Consider the following 22,945-nt stretch of genomic DNA (forward strand, 5'->3'; position numbering starts at 1 on the left):
TTTGCAGGCAGTTTATTCTTTGGCAAACAAAGAAAGGCCTGCAGAAGAGATGGAGGGGAGGAAGACGGCTGGGTAATATTTTCCAGGCAGCCCTGCATGAAGTTGGCAAGGATGAAAGGAAACCAAGGCATCATTTTGGTCCCCACCTTGCAGGACTCAAGGCTGAACACGCACCAGGCCGAGGATCAACACAAGACATTGTCGAAGGCAGATGCTGGCAAGCATGTGGGTGCAGGAACACACCTGAGATGGTCATGCAGAGTATAATTCTAGTCGGGGATCAGCCTGCTTTCAGGGCCATGATGGAACCTTGGCAACCTTTCTGTAAGTGGCAAGAATATGCCTCCAAACATGTGCAAAGAGCATTTCTACTACCATTCCACTTATCAGTAAATATGCCCAGAGACACCCAATGGCTGGGGGCCTAGCATGTGAGCACAGAAGCCAGTGGGGGTGGTTGAATCCTTACCACCTCTCATTAAAATGAACCATGGACAAGGTCTGGCCCCTCAACTTATGTAGAAGCAGGGCATGAAGGTAAACTGAAGCTCCAGCAGTCTCTTGGCCTTCTGTAACAACACAAGATTCCTTCATGTTTTATTTACTGATGTTATTTATAATCTGTGTTTCTTCCGTGGTTTACTCCCTGGGATTTGTTTCTGAAGAATGGAAAGCAGCAGATCTCTCACAGTGGGCAGACAGGAAGGCCACCACTAGGAAGGAAGGAAGGAAGGAAGGAAGGAAGGAAGGAAGGAAGGAAGGAAGGAAGGAAGGAAGGAAGGAAGGAAGGAAGGAAGGAAGGAAGGAAGGAAGGAAGGAAGAGAAATGTCATCCTTCATTAGACCCAACTTGGGGGTGGCAATTGGAAACTGATAATACATTGACTTCCTGAAGTGGTCTTCCCCAAGGGCTACTGCCTACATATGGACAAGCAGGACATCAGTTTGGGTCTTCAAAGTTAACCAAGGGGGCAGATGAAGTGTACAAGGTGAGAAACAGGCCTTGATATGAGTTAGGCAATGAATTCTACTTCCCAACCCACAGTGGCTGAATGCGTAACCTAGAAAAATCACTTCCCTTTTATTCCCAAGCAACCACCTGACAAGCAGCAATGGCCTTGTTATGTCCAATAGGTGGAACCCACAAAGCCAGAAGGAAAGTCAACAGACAATTTACGAATAAACCTAAAAATGGCTCATCCAGCGCAGCAACAGACACATGTGTGAGAGACCAAACCAAGGACCAAACCAGGTGAGATAATGGACAGTCATAATCAGCTCTTCTGATAGTTTCATTTTTACTTAAAAGAAGCCCTAGGGAATGCTGCATTTGTTTGGAGAAGTGATGCTCGAGGGGGAGGGGAGGTTGCCTGTTTTTTCCCCTGTTCCATTTCCCTGATTTTTCAGCACCCTGAAGCTGCTGTGGGCTGACTAGGGGAAATACTGGCAATACTGGCATCTTCTCCTGCCGCATAGGTAACACCAGCTTTTGTGTATGCATGGGAGAACAGTTTAGTTCATCCACACAAATGGGATTTGGAAAGAATTTAGATTTACGCTGATGGCCTTGAGCTTCTAGGAAGGAAGACAAGTTAAAAAATTAATTGACAGAGATCAGGAAATTGGCTGGGAGTGGAGACTTCCCCATTCAAATTAGTAACATCCATGTTTGTTTCAAATTGAACATTAAAATGCAGAATAGCCTTTTGCTGCCACCTCATGCATATTTTGGCCCTGAAGCATCCTGGAGTCCTTGACTTGCATAGGAACAAGTATCAAAATACTTTTAACAGGGTTAAGCAACTGTCAGAAAACAAGAAGCTAGTCTCCAATGTTCAGATCTCTTCCTTAGGCTTAATGTAACAAAAAAGAGAGTGGGAGAGAGCAAAAGAGAGCAAACTGTTGATGCAGGACATGGTTAAAAACCCTGCGTAAAGTACGTTACAGGTGGTAATACAGGAAGCTGTTTGTGGATCAGGAAGGTGTTCAACTCTCCTCCCTACAGCAAAGACCTGGAAGATAGAAGCAGTGCTTTTCCCTTGGGAAACAGAAGAGCCAACAAAGATATGACTCTGGCATGAATCAGAACTTACAAGACCTTTGGAAGGCAGGAGTTCAGTAGGAAGTGTTCAGGGGCTGCAATCTTGGCCTTTGTTCTACACAGTGGCAACAGCATCCCCTCCTGAGCCCAAAGTGATGGCAATGGGGTCGTTCTACTGCTCTGCTGAGACGCTTCTGCCTTAGGCAAGAAGCCAAGGTCTGTCTGTGTTTTTCAGCACCACTTTCAAGGACAGCTCCAGGCCCTGTAGCCTGCCGGTGGCAGAAGCCTGAAAGTTCACTGCTGGGGAAATCAAGGGAGAAACAACAGTGCACTGCTTCTTAACCAGCTGTGCCACATGGTGGCAAAAGGGATCCCTGGCCTTGTTCCTCTTCTCCCTCCCAGGCAGTTTCAGCTCTAGGACAGAGGAAGCTAAATCCCCCAAGGCACTTCCCCAGCTTCTCATCCTCCATCCTTTGGGCAGAAACAGCCTAGAACCTGTCCCATGTCACCAAGAACCAGACGACTCACTCAGATAATCCTAACATTGGGACGTGGAGTAGAACAGCAGTCAAGAGAATAAATGGAGGAATTTGCCCCTTCAAATGTCAGCTACAAACTCCCTGCACTAGCCTATAGTCTCTCGCATTTTCAGCCTACAATAGGGTAAGTTCAGCTTTATCTTATAAAGCTCTTGTAAGATTGCTGTGAGAATGTATGCAGGGATTTTTGAACTATACTAAATGATTCACAAAGTTACCTGGGACAATTACTAGGGACCATGCTCTATCCTGCTGTACATAGCTTGCCGAAACTAGGAACCTGCAATGAAACTCCTGCAGCATTTAATGTGAGCTGTTAACACACTTGGCTTCAGTCTTGGTTGCTAGACTTTTGGTTGGCTCTGCAGCCCGAATCCTATTGCACTGTTTACTGAGTGTCCCGTCCAGTGACTGTATTGGCTCCTTGAGTGTTATCTGCCTGGAGTCCAAGAGAGCAGAGTGGACTATAAATAACAAATACATATAAAGGCTAAGCAGGATAATTATAAACATCTTATCGTGCATCAGTGTGTGTGGGGGATTTTGAACATCATAAGCTGCTTTGAGAACTACTCACACCTGGAAAGTAGGGGGAAAAAACCAAATTAATCAGCCACTGGTGCCTAAACCTTTGCTGTACCTGGGGTGACCTGTGAAGCAGAAGCTTACCCTCTCCCAAAAACAGTGATGGGCTTTTTTTCCTCCCAGAGAGATCAGGTCCCCACCATGCCCACCACTTCCCTGGGGAGCATTATTGGGCTTCATAGAAATGCTGGCTGTTCAGTAAAGACTAAGGTTACCAGATTTTAACATTGGTAAAGCGGGACACCATTTACCGGGGGGGGGGGTCTTGATTTAAAATTTGGTCTATACAGAGCAACAAAAATTTTCATAGAATGCAAAAATAGTATTCTGACATATATTTTTAAATTTCAACATAAGTACAATTTGCCAGGTGCCCCCAGATGCCCCTCCAAAAGTGGGACAATCTGGTCACCTTAGTAAAGACCCCCACAAATGACTGTCTTGGGTGGCGGGGGGGGGGGCACACCAGAGGGTCATATCACATCATGCGGCCCATCTCCACCATGTGATCTAGATCTCTTATGCCCTAATGGCTTATTTGATTCTCCAGCAGGGGTGGTGGTAAGAATTTCAGCCTACATTCGCAACTGGGAGAGCCAGCAACTAGAGCTGCTCTACATTCATTAACCCAAAGCCAAAGAGCGTGACCTTTCACAGCGGGTCCGACAGAGCAGGCAAGCAGAGGGAGATGAAAGGGAAACAAGGCCTGCAGCAGGAGATGAAGCCAGTGTAGGAAGAAGAGGTTTGCAGAGAGAGTGGGGAAGGCTGCTTCAAGCAAAGAATGTGGGGGGGGAGTGGGAGTAAGAAGCAGGAGGGGGTTGCAGAGGGAGATAAGTTTGTGCAAGAGCAAATGATGGGAACTCATTCAGTGTCATCAGACGTGACTGACAAACCACCCACTCCTCTCTGGGGTGACAAGCAGCTCTCCTGATGTCAAAAGGGGGGGGAGACGGAATCTTCCACACTAAAACAAAAAGCTATTTCGTTCTCAGACCCACCCACACAGGTGAAGACCTGTTCCCATTTGGGAGGCTGGTAGATGGCTGCTTTCCTTCGAAGGTGGCATGAGAAAAGTAGGACTCAGTCCCCATTTTTAGAACTATTTGAATCGGTATGGTAATAACACAACATATTGTCCATAAAGTGGGCTGGGTTGCAGAGCAATTAGCCAATGAGCAGGAACAACAGAGCATCATTGGGTTTTAATAATGCTTTTAATATTTTAACTGTACATGCAGTGCGTTTTGTGACTCAACCTGCGTCTGCTCACCGGGAGAGGTGGTATGCAAGACCAATAAACAAATATTTATACTGAGGCTCTGCAGGCTATAATTACCCCCTGATGACACAGCGTCTGAACCACAGGCAGAGGCATCTTTGCCCAAGGGATCTCTGTCTTTTGGGAGACATTTCAGGGCAAGGATCCAGCTGTAGCTCTTAACTGGGTATTCAGAGGCCTAGTAGTTTTGTTTTTTTGGCTTGCAATGTGACCAATTAAACTTGGACCTGTCTGAATTGTACCTATAGAGTTACTGGGTCCTTTTTGGAGCTAAGCCACTCAAGAGCTGCCTATCTCTTCTTCTGTGAGTAGCAAGAGGGAAGCCTCTGGCAGCTGAAGGCCTCCCCCCTCCACTCATTCAGGGCCTCTAGCCCTTCTCAGGTTGCATCCATTGTACTCCATACAAAGGAGCCCTGGGGCCCCTGATGTGCCGTTGCCACAGAGACATGCTGGTATCCCCCAAGGCAGGAGGGAGTGGGGCTGCAAAGTAGTGCTCTTCCCAGGCAAGAAAGACAACCCAAAGCTCCAAATCCCACGGCAAAGAGCTACTTCCCTTCCTTCGCCCCACCTGCCTCCCCAGCACAATCCTCCTTGATTGCTCCTTGAATTGGCAGACTCCAGAGGAGTAGCCCTGCTAGCCAGCTGCAGAAAATCCTGAGGTTCTCAACAGTTAAGACCACTTTATTGCAACATCTCATCAGGTGCTCTAAGTCAGTGACCAATATCTTGGAGGTAGACATCCAGCATGTGGGAAAATACCTTTCCTATGATGTTAACATTCCAAAAGGCAGGTGTACTGTACCTGAATCCTCAGAGGGATGTTCAAAAGGTTCAAGCACCAAGAATCAGCTGCCCGTAGACACGGACAAACCACTTCAAACTTTGTCTCTGAAATTGTGAGGCTGAAGTTGGTTCCTCAGTTCATGTTTCTCAGTTCCTTCTTGGTGAATCTAATGAAAAATACTGAAGATAATTCCCCAATCTCTGGAGGCTGTCTCCTTGAAAACCAACTTGGTGTGGTGGTTAAGAGCGGCAGCTGCTATTCTACAGAACCATTTTGATTCCCCACTCTCCACATGCAGCCAGCTGGGTGACCGTGGACCAGTCACAGTTTTGTTAGGGCTGTTCTCACACAGTAGTTCTGTCAGAGCTCTCTCAGCCTCACTTGCCTGACAGGGTATCTGTTCTGGGGAGAGAAAGGGTAGGCAATTGTAAGCTGCTTTAAAACTCCTTCAGGTAGTAAAAAGCAGGGTATGAAGAAACAGCTCTTATTCTTCCTGCAAAAAGGAATGCAGTGGTGCACAGTCTAGAAAGTAGAGTTCTGATACCATGTGTTTGTAGTTGGGTTACTACCAATAAGCTTGCATTCAAAGATTTGGATAAGGAACTATTAATAAACTGTTAAAGAAGAAGAGTTGGTTCTTATATGCCGCTTTTCTCTACCTGAAGGAGCCTCAAAGCAGCTGACAATCCCCTTCCCTTTCCTCTCCCCACAACAGACACCCTGTGAGGTGGGTGAGGCTGAGAGAGCCCTGATATTACTGCTCAGAACAGCTTTATCAGTGCTGTGATGAGCCCAAGATCACCCAGCTGGCTGCATGTGCGGGAGGAGCAGGGAATCAAACCCAGCCCGCCAGATCAGAAGTCTGCACTCCACCTAACCACCACACCACACTGGTAGTGGCAGGAGGTTTGTGCCCATTATTTTCTAGCAGTACCAGGCCAGTTTGTAAATTGCAGAAGGATAAGGTTCTGGATGACGATGGTATGTATGGTGGGAGATGTGGGCTAAAACCTGCTTCAGACACATGTATGATGTTGGCTCTCACAAAACCAATGTTTATAGAAGTGTTATGAAGAAGTGTGACCGAGTGTGAACAACAAAGTCCGAAGGCTCAGAACTTACACCAGGAAACGTAATAAGGCAAAACTTAAATATAAACGAAGCAAAGTACAGATGCTAGTCATAATGGCAGCAATGCAGTTCTCCTTGATTGGCAAAGCAAGTCAATGCCTGTCAAGACTGAGGACTCTCAAAGGCAACCCAACATTCCCTCTTGTTTTTGCAGCCTTAATACGGGCCAGGCACTTATGGGAACAAAGCAAGCACCAGAATTTGATCTTCATAAGTCAGGGTCTCAGTTCAACAGCCCAGCTCTGGCGAGGAGCAGCACTTTCAGGAGAAATGTATCTGTGTGAGGGCTGCATAAAGAAGGAAAAACCCACCGCCTAAGGCCTGTTCCAGGAAAGTAGGGAGGACTCAGTGCAGACCCATTCAGACTTCATGGTTTTAACTAGGAGCCCAGGTAACAAGCAGGACTACATAATAATAACAACAGCAACAGCAACAACAAAGCAATAATAATAATAATAATAATAGCGGCAACAGGAAACTTTATTTTTATAGCCCACCATTCCCAGTTAGTTCTGCTTTGGGGGTGGAGGAGAAATGGGCTTAGCTAGTCATGTGATCGAAGTTGGCAGAGGGAGGAGAGAAGCCTGGACGACTTAAGGGCACCAGCCTCAAGCTGCTGGCAAGAGCCAGATGTTCTTGACCGATGGGAGTGAACGAGGAGGAGGCAAGTGTCAGGGGGCAGTCACCTGGCTGCCCTTCACTCCTTCATAATAGTCCCCTAGGGCAGGGGTAGTCAACCTGTGGTCCTCCAGATGTTCATGGACTACAATTCCCATGATTCCCACATGCTGGCAGGGGCTCATGAGAATTGTAGGCCATGAACATCTGGAGGACCACAGGTTGACTACCCCTGCCCTAGGGCTCACCAGCACACCCTGTGTCTTCTTCTCCCTGGCTGGGCATTGCAAGTTCCACAATGTCGACAGATATTGCAACAGGTAGCGCACTTGGAGCAGCAGCCAATGGCAGGCCTGTATGCACAACAGTCCAACTGCCTAATTGTGCTGCAACAAGAGGCCAGAAAACAAAGGCATTTCTGTCTATGCCCCCCTTCCCCAATGAGCTGATCTCGCTGCCAATAGTGGCTCAGAGGGCTTCGCCAAGGAACGGGTTCACTAAGAAAAAAATCAGGAATTTACAAGGAGGTTTATATAGCTCCAGAGATTCCTGTCAACAAAAGGATAGGCTTCTCTGCAGATCTTCCACGGTTAATATTTGTGCTCTTGTGAACCAAGTCCGGCTACAGACTGCAGGAAACAAAACCCACGATTAGGCCTCCATTTTACCACCGTGTGGAGGTACATTTATGCAATCGACTATGGAAGAATTATAGAGGTTTTAAAACAACCCTGTGGTTAGAAGCTTAAAGAAAATGCAAACATGCCTCCCTCCTAAACAGAGCTAGAAGCCACAGCCAGTCCATGCTGCCCTCTGCGCTGGGTTGTTATTAGTCACCAGCTGTTTGAAAACAAAGGTAGTATTCTTGGGCTGCCCAAGCAAGAAGTCAAGCTACTTGGCAGATCGAGTCCCAAGAGACACTGCTCTGGCATCTGGGCTGGTTTGGTGGGCTTCAAGTGAGAAGAGGTACGTTTGTGTGTGTGTGTTTGTGTTTATATATTCAGCACCATCAAGTCGCCTCTGATTCAGGGTGATGCTATGTATTAATGTCCTCCCAAACGTCCTCTTGCTGCCTTGCTCAGGTCTTGCATGGTTGATCTGCTCTGCCTCCCAGAAGCAGCCCAGGCTTCCACCTGGATACTCACTTCCTCATTCCTGAAGCAGGTCAGCTGAATCTGCACTGGAAGAGGGTGCCAACCTGATGGCCTCAGAGGGAGCACTGCACTCCTGCTGCTCATTCCCCAGCAAGAGGTTAACCTCTAAGCCTCTGGCAACAGCAGGAAAGGCAGAACAGCAAGCTGGGACCAGAGAATCCCAGGCAGCCACAACCCACCCACCCCCCTCAATATACCCAGTTCTAGCTTCTCCTTTGCCTGGTGCTGCACAGCTATCCCTCGGGAGAGGAAGGGGAGCACACATGTGCCACAACAGCCTCCCTAACTAAGGAGGCTACAGCCCTGGTCAAGACTGGCAGAGAGCAAAGCAGCAGCCATGACAGATTAAAGAGGGACTGAACATATTCCATTTCTTACCTGTGCTTGAATGCTTCTGAAGGAGGCCAGTGGATCAATATAAGCTCAGCCCACATGCATTCGTTGCTTTGGCACGGCTTGTTGTGGGTTTGTAAAAGCAAATTGATCCGGTTGGAGTTACAGTGCTGGCATTTCCAGCCAGCTCAGCTTACAGACTTGTGGTCTGCACATTTGCAGCTGACTACATGCAGTAATTTGCAATGCTTTACTTAATACATGAGTCTGTTTTGTTGTGTTGGAATGAGAGGAGCAATGGCATGCAGAGTAAGACCTTGTAGCCTCAGATCTATGCATGTATACCTCCCCAAGCAGCTGACACTTCCCACTTTTATAAAGCTGGAGGTCCTGGACTTCAACAGGGATAGTCGTGGTGATCCATTCTGCATGGACATGAATGTACATGCACAGGGGGTGGGGGATATCAAACATTCCCAGTTCTTCACTCAGTGCAAATATACGGTATTTTCAAAGAAAAATTCTGCTGTCAGGACCTGATTTTGCAAGGACCTTGGTGCAATTCCTAAGGACAGGGAGAGGAAAGGCACAGAGTTTGGAGGGAAAGGGAGTTTGGAGGGAACAAACAACTGGCTTAAGGCCTTCTGTCACCCCCACCACAACTGAAGAAGAGCTGTTTTCTTTTTTATACCCTTCATTTCACTACCTGAAGGAGTCCCAAAGCAGTTTGCAAGCATCTTTCCCTTCCTCTCTCCACAATAGACATCCTGAGAGAGCTCTGACAGAACAGCTCTGCAAAAACAGCCCTGAGAGAACTGTGACTAGCCCAAGGTCACCCAACTGGCTGCATGTGGAGGAGTGGGGAATTAAACCCGGTTCTCTAGATCAGAGGCCACCACTCTTAACCACTACAGCAAGCTGGCTCTTATGCACGGTATAACCAGAGAGATGTGCCTCAGTGTGTTGACAGTGTCTCTCGGTTTTGCCCCTCCCTTCTTTGAAGGAGCTCAAGGGGGGTGCACACAAAGCTCCTTTCCCAACTTTATCCTCCAACCCTGTGAAGCAGGTTAGACTAAGATCAGCTGGAGCCATTCATAGCTGCCCAGGGAACTCAACCCAGGCATTCCCAAAGCCCAGCAGTGTAGTCGCATGGACTCTCCTGCTCCATATGAAAGGCCTAATCCTGAGATCCCACATTGTCAGGGGTGGTGCCAATTAAAATGCTGCTGGAATCAGAGGTGAGTAAAAGAGGCCAGATTCAGGGCAAAACTGGAGCCCCCAAAAGGACAGGGCGGACATCAAGGAGATTAAGCAGCTTTCCAGATACCCGAGAGAGGGCTGGCTTGGATGCAAAAATGCTCTCACAGAAGAGAGGTTACAGAGCAAATCAATAGAAAAGTGGGGGGGGGGCAGGACAGTAGCAAGAGCCTCACTACAGTGATGGGAGGGTTCAACTTTTCGCTGCTGTCTTTGCACCTCTCATTTGAAGGAAGGCTTTCTCCCCCCTCTGAGATTCTCAGTCTTCAGCCACCCGGCCAAGACAGTGACTTGCCAGCAGCCTGAGGATAAACAGAGCAGGAGCAGGAAGAGAAAAATGCCCAAAGCAAAGTCTTGGGCTTCAGACAGCCACTCACGCCCCCATCCAGCAAGACAGCTCAAGGAGCCAATTGCGTCAGAGCAGAGGGAGTCCACATATTTTCCCAGTTAGAACAAGTCAGCTGGATCCTACAAACTGCAGGTCCAAACACTGTGGTCCTTTCCCATTTCCCCAGCAATAGCAGTCCTTTCTGATCCCAGGAGAAGTTTATTCCCACAGTCAAGGAACCTGCATGGATGAATGGTCCACAGGGAACACGGGTAGTCAACCTGTGGTTCTCTGGATGGCAGGGGCTCATGGGAATTGTAGTCCATGGACATCTGGAGGACCACAGGTTGACTACCCCTGGGTTAGAAGGCTGCAGTGAGAAGGGGAAGGGGACGAATAATTCCCTTCTTTCTCCTCTATCAGTGGAGCTGTCCTGATGGAAGAAATGGGATATTCCATCCTTTTCCCACTGCAACCCCCCACCCCATGTGTTGTAGTCTACATGGGTCGCACAATCTTCAAATTAAGCTTTCCTTTTCCATCAGTGCTTTCTGCTGGCAGACCATGGGGTCCACCTCAATGTTTTTACCATCAGCCCAAATTCGAAGCTACACAAGACTACTGCTAAACTATTTTTGCCTCTGCAGATGGGCGGAACAAGATCTTGCCTCACTCAGATGCATGAGACACATGCCACACTTTTAAGCTGCCATGGCAACCAGCTTTAGGAAAAAATAAATGGTTGTCCCATTAAGCCTGAGCACAGACAGGCAAGGCCTGGCCTCTGAGTCCAAGAGAATGATAGGAATCCCCCTGGCAAAGTGGCAGGACTGCCCCTCTTAGGAAGAGAGCTAGTGGTCCAAGTCAGCCACTGGACAAACTAGACCAAGCAAGCAATGAAACCCCACTGCCAACCCTGGAGACCCCCTCCAATTGCTTGCGTTGCCCCATGCAAGGAAGTTGGGTACCTTGGTGCCATGGTAGAAGTCATCAACGCAGGTTGCATTCATGAAGGTCTGGTGGAAGTGGGTACTGGTGTCAATGCCCCCTGGGATCACCAGCTTTCCAGTGGCGTCGATGACCTTGGCCCCACCAGGAATCATGAGCTCACGGCCCACCTGCTGAATGATGCCATTCTCGATGTAGACGTCAGCCTCGAGGGTGCAGTCATCGTTGACCACCTTCCCCCCCTTGATGAGGATCCGCATCGTCGCAGCGTTGGCCAACATGGCTCTGGAAATGGAGAAGGCAGGCCACACTTCAGAGGCAGCCTTGCAAAACATGCACCATGCATGTCTGAGCTACAGCTCCACATTTCTAGATTAATTTAGACCACCCCCAGTTTCCCAGGTTCATGGAAGCCATATAATATAGATGGGGAACATTGTTCTGAACACAATGGTTCTCTCTCAATCTGGTTTGCAAATTCTATTCAAGGACAACCAAATGGCCTGAAATTTTGAAGCTACCTGACTTCAAAAAAACAAGATGCATCACGGATTATCAATACAGGGATTTCCTAGCAAAAGGATCTCCAAGGAGTATTTCCACTCTCCTACTGCTTCATTAATCTGGATTTAAGAATTGCATTAACTAAACTTGTAGGGCAGATACTGGAAATCATACAGCCTCTCAACTTCCCAACATCAGAGCAGGAATTCTTTCTCCAGTTACTAAACACACCCACACAACTGGGAAAATGTCTGCCTTTAATTACTAACCTTGACATTTTTGTGAACTGCAACTGAACCCAAAAGACTGAGTAGCCTTTTCAGCAAAGGATTATCATATTGCATAATGTGGATGTTATGACACAGTTTACTAATTTGCTACTCATTTCCTTTCTCCTTATATCTGCAGTTTAATGACCCGTGTTCCATTGTGTGTTGTCTGAGGAAGAGTGCATGCACTCGAAAGCTCACACTTGAATAAATCTTTGTCTTAAAGGTGCTATTGGACTCACATTTTGTTGTTACACCCACACAAATAACTTCACATGCACACTACATGAATGCCATCCCCTTTCTCCATCACCAATGAACACCTGTGCAAAACACCTAGGAAAAAGCTGGGCAGGACCTTTGCTTCACATCAAGATGTCATCTTCCTTGTCTCTGGCTCATAAAAGCACTGGAGATGTGACTCTAGACTGGAGACAGAAGCTGGACATTTTGATGCCACCGCTCCCATGCTGCAAGATCCAGAAGTCAATACCAAAGCCTGCAAGTAGACCTACTTATGTAGGGAGAGAATGCATAGCTTACTTAAAACAGCAAGATCAGTCTGTCTGCAGAAGAAGCCTGCGCATCAGCAAGAGGCAAACATATGAAATTGCTGCACAGAGTCAGATTGTTGATTGATTTAGGTATGGTCTACTCATAACTGGCAGTAGCTTTGCGAAGTCAGAGGCCTTCCCCAGCACTGCAACCCACAAATCTTCAATTGGAGGTACAAAGGATTGAATGTAAGACCTTCTACATGCAAAGCACCCCCTACCCAGGACCTCAGACCACCCATCTAAGGAGTTCACTGTCTTGATCTTAAAAAGGCACATTGTAGAGGAGTTGTTTTTTATATGCCACTTTTCTCTAACAGAAGGAGTCTCGAGGCATCTTCCAATCACCTTCCCTTTCCTCTCCCCACAACAGATACCCTGTGAAGCTGAGAGAGCCCTGATACTACTGCTTGGTCAGAACAGCTCTATCAGTGCTGTGACAAGCCCAAGGTCACTCAGCAGGTTGCATGTGTGGGAGGAGCGGGGAATCAAACTGGCTTGCCAGATTAGAAGTCCACACTCCAAACCACTACGGAACCAAGTTGTTTAACTACCCTGCTTGCAGGCATGACGGAGACAGTAACCAAGGACAAAATTGGTAGTGGCTCTGCAAATACCTTTTTATACTCAGGTTGTTTTTATGATAATCTGGTGGTTTTATTTTATTGGGCTTTATTTTGTAAGCAGCCTTGAGGAGGCCTTTGGAGAGGCAGCACAAGCAATTTCTAAATAAAATAAAATAAAAATTTCTAAATAAAACTATATTTGTTAGTACAAAATTCAGGCAACAAAGGAATAGACGGACGGACAGAGGCTCATCTAAACCCTAGGAAATCTTGTCTTTTGAATGTCTCTTCTCCACAGCCAGGAGGACCCGGAGTTTGTTTTGTTAGAAAGTTTCTGGATGCAGACGGTGTCAACAAAGGCACTCCCACCCTGGCAAAAGAAAATACAACTAGCAGCTCTCAAGAACTCAAAAAGCACCCATGCTGTCATGCCACTACAGATGCCCAGATGAGCATTACAAGATACTTGTTTATCAAGCTGTTTGTTGGCCTCAAGCCCTTCAGAGATATTTATAATCCAGTTCTTCACAGAAGTACACAGCACAAATACCATCCGGTACTTAAACAATAGTCGCATCTTGCAGGAAGCCAAGCAGTCTGAAGGGGTGATGAGACACATTGCTGCCCACTGCCAGTCTCATTCTATTGTCATTTTTAGGCATGGGGAGGAAATTCCTCTGTGTGGGAAAGGGAATGAGAATCACACAGAGCTGGAAGAGATCACAAAGGGCCATCCAGTCCAGCCCTGCAAATTCTCAGGGACTGAAAACAAACAAACACACACACTCTTGACTGGTGCTCATCCAATATCCTCCTAAAAAGTTTTAATGAAGAAGACTCCACCAACCTTTGAGGCAACATAATACATCTAGTCCTCACTGTCAGAAAATCACAGAATCACAAAATCACAGAGTTGGAAGGAGCCATACAGGCCATCTAGTCCAACCCCCTGCTGAACGCATCCTAAAGCATCCAAGAAAAAGGTGTATCCAACCTTTGCTTGAAGACTTCCAGTGAGGGGGAGCTCACCACCTCCTTAGGCAGCCTATTCCACTGCTGAACTACTCTGATTGTGAAAAAAATGTTTGGAGATTTGACATGTTAGCAAGATGAGGACCAGATGAAGTCCTCTTCCACTGTGGAACGCACCACACACAATGGAACCAAGGTAATATTTCCAACATCTACCACTACAGAATGGCCCTTCTAGAGTTCACTAAAATCATTAATTTTTCCTCCACTTACACTCAAGCCATCATTGCTCATTGCTGACCATTTCTTGGTAGACCAGGGAGCAGTTTAGAGTCTAGACAACACAAGTAAGCATCAGAGCTACCACCTGAATGATTGCCCTGTGCAGTGTTTCTACAGTGGTTGATGCCTATCTTATGATGGGCAAACCATTCAGATCTATAGGAATGTAGAGACTCCCCACCCCCTCCCTTCACAGAGCTGGTAAACAAGAAAAATCCAGGAGATAGGAGTCACTGTAGGCCTCCCCCACCCATCCCACCTTGCTCCAACAAGGTGCATCTCATGGTTTTCTTTCCCCCGTTGTATTTTCACAACCGTGTGAGAAGGGTTGACTATGGGTTAGGTTGAGTATGAGGGGCCCAAGGTCACCTAGGAAGGTCCAGAATGGGGATCTGACCCTGGCTTTCCTAGATGCAACTCCAGCACTAACTATAACCACATACTGGCTTATTTTTCCCACCCTTTCCACAAGGCACACAGTCCCTTCCCCAACAAAAGCCCTGTGAAGGACATTAGACTGCAAGAACAATGAGTCCAAGACTAACCAAAGGGAAATCTGAACCTAGGTTTCCCACTAATTTGTTGACCCTTGCATGATCCCTGTGCAGAAGAATTAGGCAAGTCAAATTTCTCTTCCTTTTCTGCCTATGAAGTCTGCCCCAGGAAATTTGCTCTTGGGGGCAATGGCAGGGCCCCAGGCTTGCCCCCTGGCTGCTCACCCACAACCCCTTCCAAGTAGCATCCTTGGAATGCCAGCAAAGGGACCACTGTAACTCCATTACTATGTGCCTCCATAACCTCACAACAGTTGAAGTGGAAATTTAAATTTAAAAATGCAGCCTTGGGTTCTGTAGTTAAATAGCCCTGTTGACCTGCACGCTTCCTTCCATTCTGCCCCTCCAAATAGTCTAGGCACCCGGCAAAAGTCTTGAGTCTCTTCCAAGCTCTCCCAACCCCTGGAGGAGTTTCTCTCTCACTTCTCCTGCTGCTGCCAACTCATTATTTTAGGAATCATCCACTGGGGATCATCTACCTATTACACACTTGGGAAACTACAAGCAAATTGCCCTGTACAAGTTCAGCACGTGACTCAGTCCCCTTTCAGAGTATACGTACGTCTTTCCTGGAAAGAAAGCTGCAACTACACTACCATGCCCAGAAATGTATTTAGTTTTCATGCTGAACTCCTCAATTTTCCACGAACACTCTTGAAGCTTTATGTTTGAATTATTCATGGTTTGTAGCTAATGTAAAGATGTTAAGAAGCTAAACCAGGGGGGGGGCAAACTGTGGCCCTCCCGATGTCCATGGACTACAATTCCCATGAGCCTCTGGCTTACATACATTTAAGCTAGTCCAGTGTCCATATAATAGCCAAGCACACCTTTTGCACTGTAGACAGGTTTCTTTCCCATGGGATGGGTTTCCTACTCAGACACACTATGGGCTGTTTGGTTCTTTCCCCCTCTTGCATAGACAGCCCAATGCCTTAGTCGGCGATGTCTGCTGCAACAAAAAAGCACTTTTTCAAGGTCAAGAACTTTAAGAACACGCAGGGAAATTACAGCTTTCTTTAATGGCCTGAAAGAAGCTTGACATGCGGGAGTCTGCACCACTTTGCCTGGCAGGTATTTGTTGGTGAGTGAGGAAAGGAGGTCAGCTATCAAGCTAAAGCCAGACAAATCTTTTGTAATGATCTGCCAAAACCATAAAAGCCCTGACCTGCCTGTTGGTCTTTGGGGATTCCCAATCCTGGATTGCCTCCACCTTGCCCCACATCATGGTGATGTTCCCATTACTTGCTCTGTGCCCCCAAATAAACCATCTCCAGCACCCCAAACTGGTATTTTCTCAATCTAACGGCAAGCCTCTCCTCCTGGATGGCACCTAAATCCCTTACTAAACACTGCAAGTGTTAATCCAGGTCCTTGCTATAGACTGCAGTTTCATCTATATAGATAAATAAGCCACAGCAAATTCTGACATGCCACTCAACAGGTTATTCAGGAGAGTTCCTGGGATCAAAAGACAGCACCATGAACTCATATAGACCATCCACAGTAATGAAATTAGGTTTGTTGTTGTTGTCAGCCATTCAATCATGTCCGACTCTTGGCGATCCCATGGCACAGCAGTCACCACAGTCCCCAATCCTGAACTGCCTCCCTCAGCCATGTTCTGGCCAGTGCCCATCCTGATTGCGTCCAACCACCACACCCTTTGTCGGCCTGGTTTCCTTTTACCACTGACCAATCCTAGCATAACTGCTTTCTCCACTGAGTTGGATCACATGATATGGCCAAAGTAAGTGAGCCAGAGTTTCCTACCAGTGATATATCAGAAAGCAGGTTTAGCTTATAGAATCTCAAAGCTGGAAGGGATCTCCAGGGTCATCTAGTCCAACACCCTGCAGAATGCAGGAAATTCACAACTACCTGCCCACCCACAGTGGCCCCAATTCCATGCCGAGATGATGCCCCCCCCCCAAAAAAACAGCCTCCTGTTCCAGTTCTTGTTCCACAGTGGTTATCACCCTGGCAGAATCAAGACAGGACCTAACAATGCATATCCTATGCTTAGGGGAGATACTTTTGGTTTCATGACACTGTACTTGAGACAGAATTTAACTGAATCGTTGGCTTGGCCCCTGCAGTAACAGGGATTTAGTGTCTGAGGAAGTGTGCCTGCGCGCCAAAGCTTGCGGCCTGAATAAATCTTTTGTTGTTATAATAACAGGAGTCAAGGATTACCCTTGCCCCTAACATCATGAGTCTGCCAAAACCTTACCATTCATTCTGTGGAGGGGTTCATCAGATAGGCCTGCCCTTCTCACAGAATTAGTTGTGAGTATAAACAGGACTTATGAAGTATTTTGTACTCTGCTCCAGAAATCATGAATATGTACAAGCCTACATGATTAAATGACTTTCAGACCCATTACCTAGGGGTGGAAGTAGTGAGGAGTACCATCCCTTGAACAGTCCTGCTTTTATCTGTTCCACTTAATATTTCTGGTAAAGCCTAGGAGGAGGAGCTGGTCTCATAGCTTAAGTGCCACTCAGCGCTTAACACCCACTCATGGCATCTATCCTGCCCCTGAGTGCCTCCTCCTCCAACCAGCTGTTCAGCGGCCAGCCAATCGGCTTCTGTCCCCCACCCCTGACCACCCCCTCCTCCTTCCACTTCCTCAGAGGGTACAGATTCCTGCTGCGTGAGAGCAGCCCCTGCTGATGAGTTCCCTTCCTGGGGGCCTCCAGCCTGCAGTCTTTCCAGGTCCTGGGGGGAAGGGGAGGCCATCCCCAGCGTTCTTCCAACCCCTCCTCCCCCCAATCTAGCACCTATTGTATTCCTGAATGCAACAGGCTTTGTCCCTAGTTTAAAAAATAAAGCCCGATGAACCACAAATACCCCCTTCCTTGGAAATTAAACCTAAAATCATTTGAACTAGCAGGTCACTTCTGCAAGACTGAAAAATAATGTGCTTTATTTTGTCTTCCTATTCTCCGGGACCCAGGTGATAACTTCTGCTTGGCTCGTTTACTACCAAAAGAGGAAAATCCACTCTGCACCTTTACAACCAGGCTGTCCATGGTGTCGGTTTCCCCACCCCCCAACCTCTACACGCTGAGTCTTTTACTAGCTCCCTACGTCCTACTTGTCTCACATCCTTTTTGCATAAACAGAAATATCCTCTCTTCCCCCTCCATATTGACAAACATTCTCCCCTCCTCTTTGCAACTGGAAGAAAGAGAGATGGCGAAGGACCTCAGCACAGCTAACAGGTTTTCAATTCAATTTTGCAATTCTGGCATCCAAAGGCCTGGGAGCTGCTCCCCCCCCCCCCCCAGCCTTGCTCAGATGCAAAAGCAACTAATTCAATCCCCCATTCAATGTCAGAAGCTCCCGTTTGCTGTGAAATCCACACAGTAAACGGCAGGCCCGACATCTGCCAGCTTGGAGGCTCCCAAACAACCCACAGCATCAGCTCCTATTGTGTGTGGAGACAGGGATCAATGGGAGCTGAGAGGCCCTAAAAGCAGGAGAGGTCCCAGGGAGGGGAAGCAAACACCCATTCCCACAAGCCAGAACCAGATTAGAGCAGGAGAACAGGGAGAGAAACCTTCCTCATTCTAAGCCCTCTAGACCAATCTACAATAATACTTCTGACAGCAATAAATAAAGGGGAGGGGGGAGCAAAAAAAAGATTGCAGAGCAGGCTGAGAAAGATGGAAGAGGCCGGCAATTGCTTAGACAATTTACTCTTCAGGACCAGGCAGACACAGGAAAAAGGGAGGAATGGCCAGGAAAGCTAGCTCTGCCTGAAGCACAGACAATGGGCAAGTGGAGCTCCCACCCCACATACCTAGCCAAACCCTTGGCCCTAGGGCACCCAACTCCTATGATCTTCCCAGCGACCAATTCCCACTTCCCTTAAAGCAGTGGTTCTCAACCTGGGGGTCGGGACTCCATTGGGGGTCAAACGGTCACAGCAGGGCAAGCAGCTTGGCTGGGGGGGGGCACCATCCACACAACAGCCTTACAGGGTTGGACAAGATAGAGCGTTCATCTGTCTGGAGCAGTGGAAAAGAGTGAGATCGGCATGGTGGGACAAGAGGCAGAACTGAGAAACCCCAGGAAAAAAAACAATTTTTATACAATCATGAACAATGGATCTTCATGCCATTGGTCAGTTTTGGTTTAATTTCTGTGAAAGAACACTTGCATAATTTTATGGCTGGGGGTCACCACAACATGAGGAACTGTATTAAAGGGTCGCGGCATTAGGAAGGTTGAGAACCACTGCCTCAAAGCATAGTCCATCTTCAGGATGGCTCTCTCACATAATATAATCTCTCCCTGGATGACTGAGAAATGGATGTTCTTCCTCATTCAAATATTTGTGCAACTGACCAAGTTGAAATAACACAATTTATTATTTATTACATTTCTATAACGCCCTCCCATAAGGCTCAAAGGGCAGCCATGCCATACAGTCCCCAGTTATCCCCCCCAACACACACACACACACACACACACACTCCCCCAAGAGCTGAGGACCTTGGCAATAGTACTGGGCTAAGTAGACCAAAGAGCCTCTTGTAGTGCAGGGTGGTAAGGCAGCCGACATGCTGTCTGAAACCTCTGCCCATGAGGCTGGGAGTTCGATCGCAGCAGCCGGCTCAAGGTTGACTCAGCCTTCCATCCTTCCGAGGTCAGTAAAATGAGTACCCAGCTTGCTGGGGGGTAAATGGTAATGACTGGGGAAGGCACCGGCAAACCACCCTGTATTGAGTCTGCCATGAAAACGCTAGAGGGCGTCACCCCAAGGGTCAGAGATGACCCGGTGCTTGCACAGGGGGATACCTTTACCTTTAAGTAGACCAAAGGTCTAACTATGGGATGTATAAGTATTTGTTGACATTATTGTGCATGAAAATTTGAGGGATTTATATTAGCATATATTCTCAGGTAAGGGTTACCTTAGGCTTGAGTGGGACATTGCAGGTTTATTTGGAGCACTGTAGGGTTGAGGAAGAATTTATGACTCTTAGGAATAGCTTTAGAAGTATAATTATTTTTTGACATTATTTTGCATGGAAAAATAGACGAATACTATTTTATTTATTCTAATTCTATATTAACAAATTCTCAGGATAGGGTTAAGGATAGCTTAGGCGTGGGTCTGTTTGGGGAGTTTGTAGCAGTTACATTAATAACATGTTGAGTCTTTCTTACAGAAAGATGTACCTCTATACATGCAGGTTCACTGTAACCTGTGAACAGGGCAATGGGGTCTATCAGTTCTCCAAGATCTTTGGTAGAGGCCTTTCACATCATGTACTGCCTGATGCCATTAACTAGAGATGCCAGGGATTGAACCTGGGACCTTCTGCACAAGAAACAGGGGCCTTACCACTGAGCTATAGCTCCTCCTGTCTCAAGGCATTAAGCAACAAGGCCTCTTCTCAGCGTGGCCAGATGATGCCTACAGAATAGGAAGGTGATGGCAAACACCCACAACACATCCCCTGAAGGAATTTCCCACCTCCTTCTAAAGTCTGCATAGACCCAACACACAGACCCCAGCCCATATAATCTGGGCCATGGGTGGTAAGCAGAGCCAAGAGGACTCCTCTATGAGGCAGATTTTTATTCAAATAAGGACACAAAGGCACAGACTATACCAGAACAAACAACAGCTCGGGCTGCCCACTGTCCATTCTTGAGCATGTCTGCAAAGCAGCTGCCACCCCATGTGGATTGGAGAAGAGCAGTAAAATGTTGACCAGCTACCATCTTCTGACCTCCTGTCCTCCAGACCAGGGGCAGTCAACCTGTGGTCCTCCAGATGTCCATGGACTACAATTCCTATGAGCCCCTGCCAGCAAATGCTCCAGACCACATAGGTTCCAGAATCATTTGACTGCACTGATTCAACACCACCCCAACAGTCATCTAGTCTTAAAAGCACAGGCAGGGATGGCTAGAAGACCATCCAGTCACACCTCTTCCTCTGATCAAGAGGGTGGTAGAATCCAACCAGGAGCACATCCCAAAAGAACAATCTACACAATTTAGGCTGGAGTTGATCACTGGCAAATAGCTTTGCAGAGTCAAACTGATTGAGCCAAACCACACACTGCTAGCCAAGCTGCGCCTTCTATATATATTCATTCATTCATTCATTCATTCATTCATTCATTCATTCATTCATTCACACACTCACTCATTCCTCGCCTCTCCCTGTAGGCCCGAGGTGAGTTACAAACATAAAAACCCCATTAATACCATACAAATAAAACATATAAAAGCATATCATACACAATTCCCCACATAGTTAAACAAGATGTGGTAAAAAGTCAACTCATATCTAGACTAGAAGAGCTCTGTTTTGCAGGCCCTGCGGAACAAGGCGTTCCACAGCCAAGTGAACTGTCCTCACAACAAAGACAGGGACCCTGGAGTCTGCTAAATGGACAAAAAGTGCTCAAGAAGTCCCCTTCTCGGCTTTCACACCCATTCCTCCAGGAACTCCAACTAGATAGGGCGATTTGAGGCTCATTTTCTGCATGGGTGGGAGAAGGCTGCAGAGGAAGCAAGCCCACCCGGCAAAGCAACTGCACCCAACAGCTGTGGGTTCAACCCTCTCACCGACACCACCAAATCAGAACTGGGAGCTGAAGCCCTGCGGCCCTAATCCTGCAACAGCTGAGCATCCAGCAGGGCAGCAGCTGGAAGGAAAGACGCAGAGGGCATGGAGCAAGAGAATTCTGAGCCTGTGCATGATCTGAGGGGCAGGGCTTCTGACATCCCTCTCACCTCAAGGAAATCCTCTCCCTTCACATTTTCACAGAACAAAACTGTTCTCATGGTCCATTCTGCCCATCCTATGGAGACCATGGAACTTCTTCAAAAACAATTGGCATGACTGAGACTTCACCTTAGAGGGAAGACAAGACTCTGCTTACAAGAAACGCTCCAAGGTCTGCAGCTGCATGGAAGAGGACACTGGCTAGAGGAAAGATCTGGACCGTCTGTCTTCTGATTGGTCCTATAATCCTGGTTTTTGCACAGGCCATGGAACCATGCTAGTTCTTATTTGTTTTCTGGAGACTCAGCCTTAACCCTGAACATCTTTGGCGGCCTCCCTGGTAGTCCTTACATGAGACCCTTCATTTATTGTCTTTCTACCAAGTCAGTGCTGCGAGGGTACACCAAAAGGCCCTCTCTCCCTGTCTGCCCCTCAGCTATGGGGATTCTTTTCCTCTTGACTTCCACCCTCCTGGTGAAAGATTTCTTTAAGCTGGCTTTCAGTGACTGGGGAAGGGTGCTCTTGTGTATGGAGTTGCAACATTTATGAGGTTTTTACCTACCCCAATATATACAAGGACATTTTGGTAGTGGTGGAAAGTACCATCCATGTCACAACCGACTTAAGGTGATCCTGGAGGGTTTTGAAGACAAATGACCAGCAGAGGTGGCTTGCCATTCCCAGCCTCTCTGTTGCAACCTTGGTGTTTCTTGATGGTTTCATGTCCAAATATTATCCACCTTAGTTTCCAAGACGTGATAAGTTTGAGCTAGCCCGGGACAGGCTAACGAAAGAGAGGAGATGGGCTGAATTGTCTCTCAGCTCAATCAAAACTACATCAGACAAATGGGCTCTCCCATTGTCAGTCTTTACATTTTAAAATAAATTTTACCCTCCTCTCCCCGCCTTCACCACCTCCTTTGTTATCAAACCCCAGGGAGGGCAGCCATAGTTGTGAACTTTTATGGCCCCATCCAAGTCCCAACACTCAGCAATAAATCTGCACAAATCCTGCAATCACAAAGCTCGATCTAGGGAATGAATGGTTGCAAACAAGGATGAAATCCATTACATCTGATATCCATCACCTGATAAACACCAACGAGAAGCCCGCAGGATTCCAACTGCCATGTAAAATATGGAATATGGCTAATAGAATACAAACAGGCTTTGGCAGTGGTGCACAGCTGCTGTTTAAATGGGGCAAAATACCAGTTCCTGAATGTGATCATGATCCAGCCCGCCAAACTATTTTCCATCTTTTGCTGGAATGTGAGCATCGTGCTTTCCATGGAGATGTGATGGAGCTCTTTGTACTCCCCCCCCCCCCAGTTGCGATGGAGTGGATTCAATTAGACATTAGTATTTAGGGTGATTGTCCAATCTGTTTCCATAACCATTATACCTCCTTGGTTACAAATTTTATACTATGATATCGGCTCTGCCATATGAGAAATATGGCACTGTAACAAAACAAGATCCCACCAGTA

At 47.2% G+C, this 22,945-nt stretch overlaps 1 protein-coding gene across 2 annotated transcripts in view; it reads right to left on the bottom strand.

The window, feature by feature from the left end:
• DPYSL5 (dihydropyrimidinase like 5) overlaps positions 1-22,945 on the bottom strand; it is a 64,506-nt gene that overhangs the window by 25,308 nt on the left and 16,253 nt on the right. For both annotated transcript variants that reach the window (XM_077330489.1, XM_077330478.1), the window contains exon 2: positions 11,017-11,281. In XM_077330489.1, coding sequence (XP_077186604.1) covers positions 11,017-11,277 — 261 coding nt within the window. In that variant the 5' untranslated portion in view covers positions 11,278-11,281. The remainder of the gene's footprint in view (positions 1-11,016; positions 11,282-22,945) is intronic.

The sequence above is a fragment of the Paroedura picta genome, chromosome 1 (genome assembly GCF_049243985.1).
Source record: "Paroedura picta isolate Pp20150507F chromosome 1, Ppicta_v3.0, whole genome shotgun sequence".
Classification (NCBI taxonomy): Eukaryota; Metazoa; Chordata; class Lepidosauria; order Squamata; family Gekkonidae; genus Paroedura; species Paroedura picta.